This window comes from Pristis pectinata, chromosome 4, assembly GCF_009764475.1.
Source record: "Pristis pectinata isolate sPriPec2 chromosome 4, sPriPec2.1.pri, whole genome shotgun sequence".
Taxonomy (NCBI): domain Eukaryota; kingdom Metazoa; phylum Chordata; class Chondrichthyes; order Rhinopristiformes; family Pristidae; genus Pristis; species Pristis pectinata.
The window spans coordinates 49,900,909-49,920,673 of record NC_067408.1 but is presented as its reverse complement, the minus strand read 5'-3'; the positions used below and the strand labels follow the sequence as shown (position 1 = coordinate 49,920,673).

General features: G+C 40.3%; 1 protein-coding gene across 1 annotated transcript in view; it reads right to left on the bottom strand.

Moving 5' to 3' along the window:
* Positions 1-19,765, bottom strand: part of LOC127569354 (slit homolog 3 protein-like) — a 529,163-nt gene that overhangs the window by 192,935 nt on the left and 316,463 nt on the right. The window contains exon 7 of the mRNA XM_052013912.1: positions 8,074-8,145. Within this exon, the coding sequence (XP_051869872.1) occupies positions 8,074-8,145 (72 nt within the window). The remainder of the gene's footprint in view (positions 1-8,073; positions 8,146-19,765) is intronic.

The following is a 19,765-nucleotide window of genomic DNA, read 5'->3' as shown; positions in this document are numbered from 1 at the left end:
CTCTCATCCATATAAATGTCATTCTCCTTTCTTTCCACTTATTTATGTTGCAGGCACAACTGATGAGCATTTATACAAAATACCTTCCAGATTTTTTCCCATTACCTTCCCACAGAAGCTAAAAATGCAATGAGTTTATTACCTGGGGGATGAGTATCGAAGGAAATAATTTTCTTTTTAAATAAGAAATTCAGAAAGCTAGCTGATTCAGATAGAAACAGGGCAATCTCAACTTCAGCGTCTTCCCCCATGACTGTGCTCCATTGTATTTCTGGCATAACGTTCCAACAGCTGGCTCATCCCGTTCAGCTCGACAGTCAGCCTGCCACTACACTGCTCGCTGGATTGCCTGCTTTGCATTGTTTAAAGAGCAAGTATGTTTCAGAACTCCCCATAATTTAATAAAGAGCAACAAAGAACTCCAATTCCCTTCCACATCTTTCCTATAATATTGGGTTACTTAAAAATGTGTTGCTTATTTTGTACACAGCACCCTCCACCCACCCACCTCCCACCTGCATCTTTTCCTGAAGGTGCTTAGTCTTTGCTAGGTATTGAGTCTCAGAGGCCAGTTAACCAAGGGGGGGGGGGCATCACAGTCTGCTCAATATAGCCAACATCTACACATAACTACTTTCCAATAGCTCTCACTGTTTATTTGTTAGGAGTGAGTGTCTTGCTTTGTCTTTTTCATTCTCCCACATGAGAGCACTGAGGTCAATTGCGGAGACCCAACCAGCAATCAAGTCCAAATTAGATTGATCCTGTAATGTTGATTACCTTGATGACGTAAAGGTTGTAATAACAAGACTCAGCAAGATATTGTGTTCAGGTTGACATTCACTGGTTGAAATCCAGTTCCCCTTTGATGCGGAGTTTTGGTCCCCTGTCCTAACTCAGTGTCCAATTTTGTCTCAGGGTATGTCCAGTACGATTTGAAATTGGATTTTTAAGCAAAATTATAGCTCTCCATTATGCACACATACACTATTCACCAGTATTTCTTCCCATTTGCTAGTTAGAACATAAACCAAAAAAATCTGAAGAATAGCTTACAATATACACATAAATGGAAATCAAGTCAAAACTGCCTAGATATGTAATTACCTAACTGTACTATTCAGGTAAACAACTGAAAATTGATTTTTTTTTCCCAGAGTGAAACTAAACAACATTTCTGTGTCATCGTGTGCCTCCTTGGAAATCTGTTAGGCACTTCTGGATGTGATGTGCTTTCTTCTTAGGGTCACATGGGATGACATCATTCAGTCTTCCTTTCTGAACAATGCAGGGGAACTTGGAATATCAGCGTACCTGCTGTTGGCCATTTCTGGGACAATATGATCTTCCCCATGCAGTGTTGGATACCTGTCAAGCAGGCCAATGACTTGCCTTCATTTTTGGGTTCCCTCCTCAACCTGGCTCTCCCACCTCACTCCCTCTCCTGCCCTACCACCAATACCCAGCCTGTCCTTGCACCCACAATTCCAAGGCCCCAATCCCTCCTCCCACTTTGTAATTCCTGAGTCCCAGACCTACTTCTCCACCAATCGCAAGGGACCACTCACTACCCCAAGCCCCATGACCCCACCATCTAAACCTTATCATTTCCCAATACCCATCACACAATCACCACCAACAACCACTTTCTAAAATGTGCCGGTTCCTTTACTTCACTCCCCACCATCAATATAAACCTTGCCCACCCTCTAATTCAACCCACATGTACCACACACCAGCTCCGTCATCCAAAGCATATTGGTCTCAAGGACTACCACCATCACTGCCCTTTCCTTGGGGCTGAGACCCATATTCAGGGCTCTAGAATTTCCAGGCACATATTTCTGTGTGGGGCAGGCAGGAGACTACACTGATCAGTGAACAGAGGACACCTGTTATGAGACAATACTGCAAACTCATTAAAACATCTGTGTGTAAATTCACACAAGCCCTGAGGTAATATCAGAGAATAACCAAAGCCAAAACACAGACAGATGATTTACACACCAACAAACTCAATCAAAGTACATAAATTAGATATCACATTAAATTTTTTATTTCAGTTAATATAAAATAAATAATATTATATTAAGCTAGGGCTGGATTGGCATTGTCTCTGTGCATTTTAAATTAAAACAAACAATTTCTGAGATTTTGTCTTGCAGTTTTAACTTGCCCAATTCTCAAAGAGAGTCCAAGGCTGGTCTTTAGGTTGTACAGAAGCCAAGGATTTATTCTCTGAAGTACTTTCGTCTCAGAGCTACTCAGATGCCATATCAGGGCACTATCCAAGCATTGCTAGTGTTTGCAAAGCCAGTTGGGCTTCTGTGATGAAGGATTATTCCTGCAACTGTAGAATTCTGAACTGTGTTCACTTGGTAAAGAAACAAGTTACATTGACTAGAAATGGATCTGTTGACAGCTGAAAGCGTTCATATAAACACGGTTTTACCTACTTTGGGATGTAGGCTTCCAACCCAGCAGAGCAAAGCTTCTGACTGTGGTAGAATATGTGGATATATATGCTTATTAATTGTGCTCTGTGCCTGACCTTGAGAAGGTGATAGTCAAACTTCTGTTGGGACTGCTGTCATTCATACAATAGGGCAGCATAGATGGCAGTCCCACTCCACTCTGTCAAAACTGTCTCTTTCTAAGTTCAGTGTATTACTCCTTCCCTTTTGTCCTTTTAAGTATTTATCCAACTCCCTTTTGAAAGCTGCTATTGAATCTGTATCACCACCTTCTCAGGAGCACATTCCAGTTCCTAATAACTTAGCCCTTAACAAATATCTGAAATCCTGCTAAGCTGAACTATTTTTAATTTGATAGGTAAAATAACAGGAAGCTCAAACTGCTAGAACATAAACCAAATAAGCTGTAAAAAAAATCAATAGCAACAGAGAGAATCACATCCTCATACTAAAAAATCATTCTTATTCCTTCAACCTAGCCTGTGTTACAAGTTCCTAAACCTACTACCATTGCAAAGCATGCTTTCACATCCATTATTATTTCTCCTGCAGTACAGCTGATAGAATATTTGCTGGACTTGTGTATTATGCAAAGCCTCGCCAACACCGTGCTTTCTTCATAATATAACCATTTCTCTTCAAATATGCAAAGGCTGGATAAACAACAAGTCTTCTTGCAATGTGTTTTATTTAAAGTTTTAAGTAACAATTCACATTATGAAATTATTAAACTGTTCAGACTTGGGCCCGATATTTGCAGGGAGGTGGAGAGGGGAGAGGGAAAGACATCAGGGAACCAAGAAATCTGGAAACAAGAGGTCCTGCCAAATTTAATCACAGCATTGCACCTGAATTTTCTTCACACCATTTCATGCATGACAGCCATCTATCCAAATTAAGAAGTTGGCCAATGGCCATGCAGGATGTCTTGCTGTATAGATCACAATGGACAACAGAGAAAGAAGGAAGTGAGGAGCAGAGAGACAAAGTTTGGGTGTTGAGGTAAAAGACTGTGGCAAAGAATGAGGAAAATCAATGCGCAAGTCTAGGGAAGAACCTTTTATAGCAGAGGTTTAAAGTATGGTTTATGGGGAGATATTTCTGGAGAGATAGCAATTTTACTCTGGTGCATTCAGAAGCCAAATGACTCTACAATCCTTATTGTAGAGTCATTTGGCTTCTGAATGCACCAGCTCCCACTTTCCTTTATCTGGTGGGTTTCCTGGGCTCTGGAAAACTCAACCCACATCCATTAAACCCAATTAACTCATGAAATCCAAGGTATACAGCTTCATTTAAATGTTGTAATTTCTGACTTGTCTCTCCCTTGCCCTAATTAAATGGCTTGTTGCAGAATAAAATTGGGACTCCAACTTTAAGAAGTTATGATCCACTTACCCCAAGGCCCCCACTCCCCTGTACATAGGGAGGGTTATGTCTGCACAGCTGCAGTGACCTAGGTTCAATCCTAAACTTGGTGCTGTCTGTGTGGAGTTTGCAATGTATTCTCTGTGACTGCATGGGTTTCCCCATGGTGTTCTGGTTTTTTCCTACATCCCAAAGATGTGCAAGTTGGCAGGTTAATTGGCTGCTGTAAATTACACCTAGAGTGCAGGTGAGTGCTAGAACCTCTATTAGAATTTCTACTTGCTACACAACTGAGCCGGCTCTTGCCCCTTTGCAGTGGCTGCACCAAGATTCAGTGCATTCTGCAACATGTACTCCTGCACCTTAGAGTGTGCCAGTCAACAGCGTTCAGTTGCAGACATCTCCTTGCACTGGAAGACCAACACGTTTCAAGCAGACCTAAGTGTGTCTTTCATTGTTGATGATCTTCCAGCAGCAGTCAATGTTTACCTCAGTATGCAAAATAGATAATGCAAAGCAAATAAACTTTTTTTTGGTGCTGAATGGGAAAAATTGAAACCATTGAGTCTCATTCTTGCATAATATAGTTAGAAACAACGGGCAGCCCTTGAAACCAAGCAATATCGGACAGTGAGTGTTGGGATGTTTACAGTCTGAAGCAAATGAAGAAGACTTTCACTGTGCTTTTAAAAAATGCTTTTGTTTATTTGGGAGCCCTTTGTAGTGCAAAAGGGCTGAGTTAATTTTAACAGAGTAATTAAAAATAAAAAGAAATATAAAGTTGAGCTGGACACAGCAAACTTTGTTACATCTCTGTTTGTATAATAAACAACCATTTGTACTCTGTTGGAATTGGAAGCTCTCAATAAATTTTAAATTTTATTTAAATTTTATTCACAGCGTGGTAACAGGCCCTTCCGCCCAAGGAGTCCACGCCGCCCATTTTAAACCCAAATTAACCTACCCGTACATCTTGGAATGTGGGAGGAAACTGGAGCACCCGGAGGAAACCCACGCAGACACGGGAGAATGTACAAACTCCTTACAGGACAGCGACGGGAATCGAACCCCGATCGCTGGTGCTGTAATAGCGTCGCGCTAACCACTACGCTACTGTGCCGCCTTCCTCTGAATAATTTTTGTATTTAAACAATAGCTTTTAAAATTAAAATTAGACAAATTTAAATAGGTAAAAATGTAGTTTAATCTATGAGCTGTAATCTAAGGTTTCAAGCAGTGGTACTGTGAAATCCGCATCATCACACTACTTTGTTTGTACACGAGTCACCCTGAAGCTAAAAGCCAGTTGTTCCTTAAGCCACTTGACTAAAGAAAGGAGACAGAAGATATTCATCACTCCCAGCCCCACCATTAAAAAAACTTAGTCAAACCAAGCCAGGGATAAAAAGAGTCAAATATGTCCAGGGAGAGATTATATTTATAGATACAAGCAGGTTCCCTGAGCTGTCATTATGTCTTTTCTTTCTATCACAAATGCTGATTTGTGCAGGTAAGTGTTCAATCTCATTGAATCATCAAGATTAGCAAAGGAGGGAAAGCAGAAGTATAAAAGCGGTCGTACCACATCAAGCGAGTCGACAGAGGACAGACAGCAGAGCCTTTACCAAGATTGCCTTTATTGGCCAGCATTGAATTAAATCCCCAGCAAACTCTTTTTTTAGGCTGAGGTCACCACTTTGTACTGAACATGACAGGGGGAATTCAATCTGAAATGGCCCATTCTAATCCCCTTTTATGATTTCCTTCCTTTGCACATTTAATTACAGAAAGGAGATTAGGCAGCTCTGCTCCCTTGAGAGTCAGACATTAAACAACCTCTGAAATTAAAAAAAACACAGGCAAGAATGGGATTCTGCTGATCTGCCTGGAAGAGATCGATAACAAGCAGTGGGAGATTGATTGCAAACAGCCAGCAGACTATAAGAGTAGCTATAAAACTTCTACCTAATCAGGTAAATTAGCCTGCACTAACATTAATGTTTTCAAATTCAAGGACGGATCTGAGCTGCTGTCAATCCTGAGGACTGTCACCGTCCCTACACCCCACTATCCACTTCTCTCCCCCCACTGTTGCCATGGCATATTTCTGTTTTGCCACCATGCTATGTTTAAATTCTACGCATTTCAGTGAATGAGCTTAAGAGTTTCTTGTTTACCAATTCTCTGTTGACTAGCCACGTGTTGTAGAAATATAGGAACAGGTGTAAGTCATTCAGCTGCTCAAGCCTACTCTCCCATACAATTAGATCAGGGCTGATCAGTATTCGTCTCCATTTTCCTGCATTTGATCCACATCCCTCAATATCCTCAAAGGACGAAATAGCGTGAAGCTTGCAAGAATTATTTTTTGAGGCCAGCAAGGGTCTACCCCAACCAATCTTGTAGTCTGCAGCACCAGTGTTTTATTGATGCGTCCAGCTACATTTAGAAGAAAATCCAACTTAAGAACTCAGAATTTTAAAGCATAATAGTATTTCATTTTTTTTCTCATTATGTGGATATATCTAAAATTAGTTCAGATGTTTAATTGATTTTCGTCAAAGGATAATCAAATATCATGACCTAACCCCTACAGTTCATTTGGCACCCTGTCCATCCTCACCTCATCCTGCCTGCTTAAGCACACAGTAAGTAATGGGAAAACACAATACTTGACAATTTCTGGGATTGAAGATACCTTAGAAAGAAGCTGGACAAAGTCTAGGTAGGTATCCCAAGGAACAGGAGAAACTTAGCTTTCCAAACTTTTAATTCAGCAATAATATAAAACTATTTTTTCCCAGAATCTCAAATTGAGCAATCCCTCAACTTACTAAAGGTTCCCTCTTTTCTGTAGTAATGAAATTTTTAAAAGTCATTGCTTCTAGGTTTAAAAAATCATAGAAACCATTTACAAGACAGAAGGAGGACATTTGGTTCATAGTCCCCATGCCAAAATCTAATCGGCCTAGTCCTACCTTCCTACATTGGGTCCATAGCCCTGCAGTTCACAACTCTTCAGGTACACATCCAAGTACTGTTTAAATGTGATTAGGGTTTCTGCATCTACCACTCTTTCAGGCAGAGTTTCTGACTCCTACCATCATCTGGATGAATTTTATTTTTCCTCAGATCCGCTCTTAACATTCTATAAGTTACCTTAAACCTACACTCTTTGGTTTGTGACCCTTCTGTAGGGGAAACAGGTCTTTCCAATTTATGTCATCTAGGGCCCTCATAACTTTATATATCTCAACTGAGTCTCCTCTCAGCCACCTCCATTCCAGTTTACTTCATCTTCACTTGTACTCTCTATATCTTGTCTGGTCTGGACTCTTCAAATAGCTTTAATGACTGGAAGCAGAAAGGTATGAATCTAATATTCTCAAAGTCAACATCTGAAACTCACGGCACAGTGCATTGCCATACCTACATAGTCTGATTACCATCAGAATATTAGAACCTCACAGGCATTTGGCCCACTTAACCTGTACCAATTCCTTCCAAGACCTCTTCACTTACACCCATTTACTTTTTACCATCCTTTACCTATATGCTTCTACAGATCCTCTTTATCTGCAAGGGATAGGGGTATGGGATTCCCGCGAATAACAAAACAATGCAGGTGTTATGAAGGCCCTTTCCTTTATACTCAATATAAATATACCCTCTAAACAAACATAAATATGTCCAATAATGTTCTAAGAGCATTAACATGAATGAATAGACATATTAGAATGTTTAAGTGCCTAGAAGGAAATGATAACAGTGAACAAACTACAGTCATTGAAACTTACAAGCAGTGATCTGTGAATCACAGGTGCAGCTGTGTAAACAAAGACCATTCTCTATTAGATCAGGGCACAACAGAGAGCCACTTGACACAAGTGGTCTGGAATATGATCCCCATTTAAAAAAAGACAATGATTTCTTTCTCAATGTGTACATGTATATAGATATATTTGTTGGAGAAATTGTGAGATGTATTTTGGAGCCAGCTTTGCAGGATCGTGGATCTGTAGACAGTAAATCAGCGGGTAACGTGAATGGAGTACATTTCCATCTTTGTAGATTTTCCTGCCACCACTGTTTCTAGCTGGCCATTCCACGTTTGAACAAGCTGCACATAAAAGATTCTTCTGGCCTCTATTTTTGTATGCACTCATATTGAAGCACTCAAAATTGACTCCTTAGCTTTTGAAAGATTGCAAAGTACATCACAAATACTTACAAGGTCCTCAGCTTTGGCATGTGGTTGAAACTGGTCAATGGGATGAGACTGATGTTGTTATTGTTGAGGGTACTGAAAGACAAAGGAAGAAATTCAACTTAATCACAAGCATATTATAGCAAAAACAAAGACAACTTTACTGATAATATTGACATGTGGGTGGGAATGGAAGAGAGGGCATTAACTTTAATTTTAAAATGTTTCTTCTCTTGTTGCTAATTCTTTGGCCAAGCAAGGTTCTTGATCAAGAAGCCAAACAACTGAGATAATACTGAGCCTTTGCCTTGCTTTCCTGTAATGGATGCTCAGGTGAAGCGTGAGAGGAGCCTGGATGAAATGTCATTCCATTCCTCATTGCAGAGAAGTCCCTGCCCACATACACTGATGAATTTAACAGATTTAACATTCCACTTTCCTGCCCAAGGTTGTTTAGTGGAAGTTGTTGACCAACCAGTTATTGCTAAGGTGACATTGTTGCAGCATTAATTTTAGTTGAGAACACTCACATAATACAGTTAAACATATCTGATGCATATGTTTATTAAACGAGTACTGCCCAACCTTCTACAACCAAGAAAATTAGACATCCAAAAATCTTTAACAACCATTCATACATTCTGCTTTTTGTTTTATCTTTTTGCAAATACACAAATGCATACACAATCTGTATGGGTATGAGTAAAAAGATAATGCACCCAAAAATAGTGCTTATTACTCAATATCTAATTGGTAATTAGAAATCCATTTAGCCATTCCTAGATTTCCAATATAGCACATTAATAGTATTTTAGATATACACTGAGAGGTGCATATATCACACTGTTCATATTCCCCATTGGGTGAGATGCTATGCTGAAGGAGTTAAATGTTTCTAACCCTGCCAGAAGTCAGTGGTTTCCTTCTTTACTGAGGTCTATCCAGTCTTGATTACATTGATATTCCCCAAAGCAGTTTTAATGGGTGCCCTGAAAATGGAAGGCACCATGGCTTTCCTGTTGGGTGAAAATGGGGTGAAGAAGACCAGGAGTCATCAAAAGCTGAAGGAAGGTGAGAAGTAGTTTGGGTTCTCCAGAACTGACAGGGAAAGGTTGGACCTCTTCTGCCCCAGATCCGTGTCCTGCTGTCCCAAACACAAGCCCGTCATTCCACTTACCTGTTGTCAGTGGGCGGCTACTGAAATGCAAAGTTTTTGATTGCTGACCCTCAAACAGACAGAAATCCATCCTCGTAAAACAAATAACTTCGGGAAAACAGTTTGATCTTTTCATGATGATATAAAGAACCCAAGCAGGTAAAACAATCAGGATTCACCCAGGCATTAATACTGCACCAGATGCACCTTCTGTTGCTTTTACTCACAGCACCTCCCACGTTATTTGTAGTTTCTGCGACACACACACGCACACACACTTTCACGGAGTGCAGTGCCGTGCAACCACATCTATACTGCTCCACTGAGGAGCAGGCTTACCTAAAATTCACAAACTGGCTTCCCTCTGTTCCATAATCTCGATGGGTTTTCGATTAAATACTTAACCAGCAATTTAATATTTTGCTCCCATTTTAAATACATGCATTTGAATGATCTACCATGGTGGGGGGGATGGGGGGCATTACAGGTGGAGATTGTGTGACAGGGGAGTACTTGATGCAGGTAGATCTTTTACATGCTAACATAAGCATAAAAAAATAGACAAAAAATATTTGGTTCTTGGTTTTACACATTTTTTTTCTGAACTCAAACCAACAATGCGCTCTAATAAAACTGACATTTCCCTCTGTCACTTGTCAGGTGACCAGTACATCAATCCTCTGCTTGTCTCTGTGCTTGTAAGCTTTGTTGTGTGTCCACGCTAGCATGTAATTACTTTAACACAATGATGTTACATTTAGCATGCAAAAGCCATTTGTGGTCATCAGGCATCTCCTGACTGCGAAACTGCTTCAAGTAATCCAAGGGAAATTACTGCAGTTACTGTTTAACAACAGTTTAGTGCAATTTTGTCTGCTTTAAGGATAATTTCACAATTAAGATTATTTCACAGTTATGATTATTTTTCTGTTTTTATTGTTACTGCATTCAAAAAGTAAAATATTGTTTTCCTGCCACCCGGTCATGATGAGGCTTGCTATATTTCTCGAAGGATAACCATTTCTTCACTGCGACAATATTATCAGATTCAGGGCAGAATAGGAGTATTAATTCCCTAACTTGTAACCTGGATTCACTATGTAACAGAAGCACCATTACATCCTCAGATACAAATATATGCAAACAATTAAGAATGATCTACTTTTTCATAGCCTACTAACTCATGTAAAATGATTGCCTATATGGTGTAGGTTGGTTTCATCAAAATGCTTGGCACCTTTCATTATTGATTTTAGAGTTTCATTCTGCATACTTTTATATCTGCTCATCTTCATTTGTATTGGCTCATTGTTTTTGATGACATTGTACTTTTAGTATTACAAGGCTTTTGTTTCAAGAAGGGAAAGGGGTTCTTGAAGGGACAAATGTGCAGGTTGAACTACCCTTCAGCTGATATCAACAACATTTACTTGATTTTCTCTGCTTTGTTTGTTAAGTCATCCACATCACATACCACACACATTTGGGTTCCACTAGAGATTACAACTTAGGTCCCCATTATTGACTGCTGACTCACATCTATTTACGCAGGCTACCTATCCTGGGCTGGTGATGGGTGAAATGACTTCAGGTCCCTTGCCTTGCAAGAATTATGTCACAGACCTCTACAAGATTCCAAGCCTACAGTCAACCTCTGTCATAGAGACATCATTGAAGATTTAAGCTTTTGAATTGTTCCAAGGCTTTACTCACCTGATTACAGATATATGAAGTAATTGACAGACATGCATTCCTTCATTAGTGGATAGCAGAGATTAATACATCAGGTCACACAACAGCTCTCTGATAGCATGGATTTCAAGGGTGCAAGATATTAGAGATTGCACCCGTTTAATCATCTGAGCCTCTGACATCAACCCCATGAGTGTTGTGAAAGGGTTTCTGCCCTATTGAAGGCCTGATGGTGTTTAGATTTTCTGTAACCCAGTCTCGCCAATTAATATCCAATAACCTGGAAGTGTAGATGATGACTTCATTTTGAAACAATTTAGCATGGCATGTTTCATTGAAGGAATATATAATCTGATTGATAATCTATCCAACAAACCCCAAAATACCAGTTAAGTGAATGCACAACAATGTGTATCTATACATGAGAATTAATATATACCATAGATATCCTGAAGTAATGCAGAGAATGAGTCATGGTTAGAGAGAGATGAGTCCTGCTCAGTAGGGAAAAGTCTCCAATCCACTGCATTATGTATAATTTTGCAAAGGGCAGTTTCATTAAGCAGAAGGATGAGAAAGGCTAGGGTCAACCTGAATGCAGGGCATACTGAGGAATGTGTGAATGAGGAAGATTTGTAATTGGAAGATTTAGGGTGCCTTTCCAAGACACTAACACAACTAGTCCTACCCAAGTACTTGTCATGGAGTGACTGAGTGGCATTCATTCTGATCAACTGTGCCGGGGTAGCACAGTGGCACAGCTAGTAGAGCCGCTACCTCACAACACTAGAGATCCGGGTTCAGTCCTGACCTCTGGAGCTCCTGTGTGGAGTTTGCATGTTCTCCTTGTGACTGTGTGGATTTCCCCTGGGTGCTCCAGTTTCCTCCCACTCCCCAAATATACGTGGGTAATATGTCAACTGGCTAACTTGCTCCTAGTGTCCAGATGAATGATACAGTCTGGGCAAAGTTGATGGGAATATAATGAAAATAAACTAGATTAATGTCAGATTTGTGGAAAAGGGTGCTTGATGATCAGCATGGACTTGGTGGCTCAAGGGCCTGTTTCAATGCCATGTGACTCTGTGACTCCATCTCTTCCTTAAGAACTTTGACTGGCCAGATGGGTATCTGTTTTTCTCATGAATGTGGACCTTCTGTCAGTAACTTTGCAGTGAAGTGAAACCCAGTGAAACAAATGCCCCCCACCAACTGAGGAATGTCAACATTTTCCATCCAGGTGTTTCCCTTTGCTGAACCTTTATGGTCTGGTTTGTCAACTGCTGCCCACTTCTAAGTGATAACATTGTGTGTTACAATTAGTGCATTGCTCAAGCCTAGTGACAACCTACAAAACACCTAAGGGAGCTTCATAACATGCATCTTTCCAGTGTGGTCTCAAGATGGCTCTGCTGTATTTGATAAAATGGGGACAGTCAGATCCTCAATACTATCCAGCCCTTTGAGGGCAAACGCCAAATGTGTCAGCACCCAAGGGATAGTTAATGTATCTATGCTACATTCAGCCAGAATTCTCTCCTCAAATGTGATTAGTGTAACATTAGTGTAAATGCTTGCTTGATGGTTGGCACAGACTGTGGGCTAAAGGGTCTGTTTCTGTGCTGTATGACATTATGACTCTATTAGGAGGGGTCCCAGCAAAGAGGGAAAATACATGCTGCATCACTATTGGTTCTATGAAGGATGAGGTGTGGGGGGACGTATTGTGGTGGGAAGTCACAAATGGCAAAGGGCTTCCCGCTGTCTCTCAGTTGCTTGCTTTGTTTGATCTTTTATAATACTGAAGGAAACAAGACAAATCAAATGGTTCACTCAAAGTGTCTCCTCGTGTGCTACAAGAAATGGGTTGCAGTCTTCTTTCATGTGGTCTCTGGATAAGAATATTGTCTTCACATCAGAAAAGCTCTGTACAAATGCTTGCATCTAACAAGCTGCTTCAATATAAGGCAATAAAGGGATCCTAGACAACAGTCAGTCTCGAGATTTTTCTGACACATCAGAAGACTGCTGTGGTTGTCAGAGACAAATTATTACAGTCCAGGGACATCACAGTCAGACTTATCTAGGAAAGCATGACTCGGCCTAAACATCTTTATCTATTTCCAGCCTCTCCTCTGTCATAGTCCGAAGATGGAAGTTGTTTACTGATGACTCTTCAACACTCTGCTCCATTCACAACATCCCCAGGAATAAAGCAGCTCAAGTCTGCCTGTAACAGGACATCAATGTCAACTCCAGGTTTGGTCTGACCAGGCAGTAAAAATATTTATCTCCCAGCAATAATCATCATCAGCAAGAAAAAGTACAGACATTCAGCTCTTAACTTCAAATGTACCATCACCATTGACAAGAAACTTAATTGTTTGGGCTGTGTCTTCATTGTGTTTCTGGCTTAAGGCAGAACTAGCTATGCTGCAAGGGGTGGATCCATCTCCTGACCATTTTGCATTTCTTTACGGAATGAGGGTGTTGCAGGGAAGGCCAGAGTTCAGTGTCCACCCTGCATGGCCTCCGAGAAGATGGTAGTGAGCCACCTTCTGGAACCACTGCAGTCTATTTTTGTGAGGAGCACCTTGCAATGTTGTTGAGGAGTGAGTTCTAGCATTTATACCAAGATGAGGAAAGGACAGTGACACATTTTCAAATCAGGATGGTGTGTGACTTTGAGGAGAAACTCCAGGTGGTGGCATTCTTATGCTCTCATTGCCTTTTCCTTCTTGGTGGTAGAGGCTCTGGATTTCGGAGGTGATGTCAGATTAGTTTAACCAAGTAACTAAAATGCATATTTATATGGTGTACACTGTAGCCATGGTGGACTGGTCATGGAGGGAATTAATGTTTAAGGGGGTGAAAGGATCATCACAAAAGTGGGCTGCTTAGTCCAAGATTGTACATAGTTTCCTGAATGTGTTAGAACCGCACTTAACCAAACACAGGGAGAGCAATCTACCATACTCCGCACTTGCGCATTGTAGATGGTGAAACAATCTTGAGGTGTCAATAAGTGGATTGCATATTGGAGGATACCTTGCCTCTGACCTGTTCTCATATTACTGTGGATGTTGGTGGTAGGGGTTAGGGGTAGATGATTAAACTGTGCCTTGTTAGTGATGCCTTTCCTTAATACTTAGGTGGCACAAATGTTTCCTGCATCTAGCTCATATCTGCATGTTATCTCTGTTCTTGCTGCACGCAGGCATGGACTGTTTCATTAGGTGAGGAGTCGCAAATGGAATTGAACATTGTGCAGTTATCAGCATATATCTCCATCTCTGGCCTTATTATGAAGGAAAGTTTTTAATGAAGCAGTTGAAGATAGTTGGGTCTAGGCACTGCACTGAAGAACTCCTGCTGTGATATTCCGAGACTTCCAACAACCATAACCATCTTCCTTTGTGCAACGTATGACCCCACTGTTGGAGGGGTTTCCCTCTGATGCCCATTGAATTCAGCTTTACCAGTGTTCCTTCATGCCACACTTGATCAAATACTGCTTGATGTCAAAAGCAGTCACACTCACTTCACCTCTTGAATTCAGCTCTTACATCTAGGTTTGAAACAGGATTGCAATGAGTCTGGAGTTAAATGGTTCTACCAAAGCCTGAAATGTATTTCAGTGAACTTATATCACTTGATAGGACTGCCAATGTCAATGCCAATGCCAATGCCATTGTCAATTCGCTGATGGTGCATGGTAAACTGATTGGACAGTTAGTGACAGGATAGGATTTGTCTTACTTTTTGTGGATCGGATGTAGGTGAGCAATTTAAAATTCTTAGGTAGATGCTGCAGTTGTAACTGCACTAACTCAGTATAGCTATGGACACAGCTAGCTCCAGAGAATGAAGCTACAGTCCTACAATGGGGATTCTGTCTTTTCCCATTGCTTTTACTAGGGCCAGTGCTCTCTGCTGTTTCATTATATCTTTTGTAAATTGAATTGGCTAAGAATTTACTTCCATCATGGTGAAAGTTTCAGGAGGAAGTCAAGATAGAGCATCTACTCAGCACTTCAGATGGATGTATTCTTGGAGCTTCATCCTCCTGTCTACTATTATTTATGATTCGATTTGTCAAGGATTCAGAGCTTTGATCTGATCCATTGGTGGTGGGATCATTTAGTTCTATCAACTGCATGTAGTTTTTGTCAAATACTTTTGTTTCCTTGTAACTACTCTACTTAAAGGGCCAACATTCAAACCAAAACTCATAGGAAACTATTCAATCATAGAACATTTACAACATAAAAGAAGGCCTTTCCCAGCTTCCAGCAACAGTTCTGTAGCTTTACAGGTCATCCAAGTGTTTTATACATCTGGTGTGCCAACCTTTCAGACAACAGGCTCCAGATCCTCTGGAAGAAAAAGATCCTCATCTCCCCTCTAACTCTTCTACTAATTACTGTAAGTCTCTGCCCCCTGCACACCCCCCATTTTTGACCCCTCTGCTAAAGGAAATATTTTCCATCAATGTGCTCTCTGCAGTCCCCTCATAATCTTCTGCATTTCAATTACATCTCCCCTCAGCCTGTGCTGTTCCAAAGAAAACATCCCTAGTTTATCTAATCTTTCTTTATAATTAATCCAGGTAGACGGCATCACACATACTACCATCATCAACCCTCCTCATCACTGTGCACTATCCTTGATTAATATCTGCCATTCTAAATAAAGGTTTTTCCCTCAGACTTGATTACAATAATTTGCTCATTACTGAAGTTAAACTAGCTGTCTTTAATTATTTGGTTTAAACCTTCCTTCCTTTTTAAACAAAGGCACAGCATTAGCAGTTCCCCAAACCTCTGGCATCAACCTCATAGCCATGGAGGATTGAAACATATTGTTCAGAATCTCCTGAATTTCCTCACTTCCTTTTTTTAAAACCTTGGGGTATATTTCATCTGGATCTGGTTATTTATCCACTTTCAAGGATGCAAAATCCATTACAACTATTTCTTTCTTTATCCGTCCAATATTTCACACAACTATAACTTAGGGTAGATGGTGGAAAACTTTTTACCAGAGCAGAGGTATCTAAAACAGGAGAGCATAGGTTTAGAGTAAGTGGTAAGAAGTTTAGAAGGCAACTGAGGAAGAACTTTTCCACCTAGAAGGTGGTTGAAAACTGGAATGCACTGCTGGAGTGGGTAGTGGAGGCAGAGACTCTCACAACATTTCAAAAGTATCTAGAAAAGTACTTGAATTGAGAATGCATGGCAGACTAGTGCTAGTAAATGGGCTTTGTATAGAATAGGTACAATGATCAGCATGGACATGGTGGGCTGAAGTGTCTGTTTCAGTGCAGTATGAGTTCATGACCTTATGACTAACATCCTCTCCCTTTTATGTAAAGACAGCTGCAGAGTTTTTATTAAGACCTGGACCCACATCTTCTGCCACCACACAAAGGTTATCTTTTTGTTTTCTAATAGCTCCTCCTCTTTCCTTACTTTTCCTTGTCCTCTTCATATTTTTAAGACATATTTGGATTTTCTTCTCCCAGTATCTTTTCACATCTACTTTTTTGCATTCCCGATTTCCCTTTTAATTTCATCCTTGCCCTTTCCATGTTCTTCTCAGTTTTCTGTAGTATTAAGTTCTTGTATTTAACATAAACTTCCCTTTGATGCTATCCTATCTTCTATGGACCTTCTCTTTTGAACGCTTTAGATATGGAAACCTGCTATACTTCTTTATGGGAACATTTTTAACCTGAACCTCTTGAATGCTTTCAATTAACCAGAGACTGACTTACTGTTAAGTAAGCTCTGGCTGGTTGGCATCTCATTTTTTTGGTAAGAACAGTGCTGAACTGCAAACCTCATTGAAACACCATCAGTAATATTGTAATTAATAAATAACTAGAATTACCATAAGTAACTGGCTTAATAGTAATATTGAAGTGACAGATATGTTGGGACATAACGTGACGGCTTGGGGTAGCATACAGTCCTACTGCTGTGGTTGCACTTGATGAATGCCTAGTCGATCCCATTGAGTTCAATGGTAATGTCTCACTACATGGTGGAAGATATCTTCAGTGAGAAAATAATACACTGTCTCCACAAAGACTGAACAGTGTCACTGCTACTAATGGTGTCACAGACAATAATATCATCCACAGGTAGATCATTCTAGTTGTAGTAGGTTTTTTCCTCATGCCTCATCACCTGTCTGGCAGTCAAGTCCTTCAGGACTCAGCCAATTTTGTCAGTGAGTTACTCTTGACAATGGACATTGAAGTGTCCCATGCAGTGTATATTTTGTGTTCTGGGTACTCTTAGTACTTCTTCTAACCCATGTTCAATGTGGAGGAGCATACCAGCTAAGAATGATGGGTGAAAATGAAGAAGTAGTTTCCTTGTGAATGGTTGACCTGACACCTTGGGACCTCATGGGGTCCGGAGACAATGTTGAGGATACAAGCATCACTCCTTCCCACTTGTATATCGCTTTGCCATTATCTCTGATGGATCCATTCTTCTGGTGGAACAGGACAAACCCAAGGAGGAGTCTGGCACTGTTGCTGATGTATGCCCACAAGAATATTCTATGGAGGAGATGATTGATGTTGAATAATCATAACCAAAGCTCAAGTGAGGAATGAAGTGCAATCTTCACCATTGGACTGAATATTGAAGAAGTCCAAAATTATTTGACTGGTGTCCACATCTTTACACGCTGTATCAAAGTCCCACAGCTTGTAATTATTTCTTAATTCATTTGACATATCGAAATACAATGTGACTCCTGATGGCTTGGAGTTTGCTGAATGATTACAATGGTAAATCATGCTGTGCCTCTGATGTGGGTTTGAAGGATTACGTCAGTGAATAGAGGTGGGGCACAGAAAGAACAGACACCTAAATATTTGATCTGCTTCTTCAGCACTGTATGTATGAAAATCAATATTTCCCCTGAGTGGAACACAATGAAAATTGTTTCTTGTTTGATTCCTGCCACTCTGGATATTCGACCAGGCACTTGCATTTGTAAATTGCACTTGCATAGAAAACACACTTTTTGTTCCAATGAAATTTATTTGGAGTGCAACATTTGACTAGGCAGGAAAAGTTAGTCCAAATGGCTCTAAAGCTCACCTATTGTTAGGCAATTTCAGTCCACATTGGCTTAAATAGAAATATTTCTTTGGCGGCATTGCTATTTTAAGTCAGGGCCCAACCCAACACTGGGAATGATGCTCAGATGATTTTCTTTTTCTTTATTTATTTACCATTCTCCATCCAACATTCCCCAGCATCATTCCCCACATCCTTCCCAAGTTCATTCTCTTTACCTGAAACCCATACCCACAAATCTCACAATCCCAGGTCCTGATCACTCAACGCCCAGGTCCACATCAAATAACCAGATCCCTTACAGTGGACTCAGCATCCCCCACCTTGACTCTGTGAGCTTTCTATGACTCAACTTTCCAAAGAAGGAAACTATGCTTTCCTTATGGGTACTGCAACAAAGGTTCACAAGAATGGTTCTAGGGTTAAGGGGACTGGCCTATTACGAGACACGAATAGTCTTGGCATATAGAGCCCTGAGTTTAGAAGAATGAATGGTGTCATTAATAAAACAAATAAAATTCTTTGCAGACTGGATGACATAAACGATGAGAGAATATTTTCCTTCGTTGGAGAGACTGGAATTAGGTCATTGAAACTTCAGACTGACGAGGCTATTTGGTACCAATAATGAGGAGAAAGGTTTCTGAACTTTTAGAATTGTCTGACCTGGAGGGCTCCAGTTTGGATACATGAGAGGCACATCAGTAGAGTTTTGGAGTCAAAGGGAATTGAGAAATAAGGGATTCTGTGTGGGAAGGAAACTGAGGAATGAATTTATTGAAAAGCAAGGCTGACCTACAGATCCAAAAAATCTATTCACGTGACCATTTCTTATACATGACAGGAAGTGTGAGTGTCAGAGACAGTGAGTATGGCAACATAAGGGTTATGTGTAAAGGAGGAATCTATGAGTAAGCTCTGACTGCGCAAGTGTAAAATACTCACTTCAGAAATAGACTGCTTTGAAATTAAATTGAAAGAATATTTCAGTTTAATAATTCACGTCACTTGAGATCAAGAGGAATTTAAGTTTGAAAAAAATTTACAACTTTGAACAAATACCATACGAAAAAGGAGAAACTTGCTATTCCCAGCCACTGTAAATGCACATGCCAGAATCACACTCACTCGAGGAATGAAAGGTGCAAATGAGGGGATTTAGAATATTAAAATTCAGTCCAAGTGCTGCCCTTAGTCCTTCCAACATTTGCAAACTTTCAATTAATTGCATCCAGCATTTGATGGCTGTCATCTTTCTTAGTCAGAATCCAACCTCAGTTGTAAACATATATTGTCCATCTGCTCCTTCATAACCTTCTGCTCAAAATTTGTCTGATTTAAATTCTGTGAGCAGCACAGTGATGCAGAGAAAGGATGCAAACTGGTCCACTGTGGCATACGAAGGAGCTCGAGTCATAGGAAATCTCAGAAAACTTACAATGTGGATGGAGGCCATTTGGGCCATTATGTCTGTGCTAGTTGAAACAGACTACCAAAGTTTGATGTGTAGCCCTGCAGGTTATGGTTCTTCAAGCTCACATCTAAGTGCTGTTTAAATGTATTTAGGATTTCTGCTATGAGTTTCAGACTCTGACTTAGTGAAAAGTTCTTCCTTATCTTCTCCCTAATCCTTTCATGTTATTTTTAAATCTATACTCACTGGCCCTCCGTCAGGGGAAACAGGTCTTTCCTTTGTACTATATATGTAGGTCCCTCATCATTTTATAAATTTTCAATTAAATTTCCCCACAGCCTTCTTTGCTCCAAA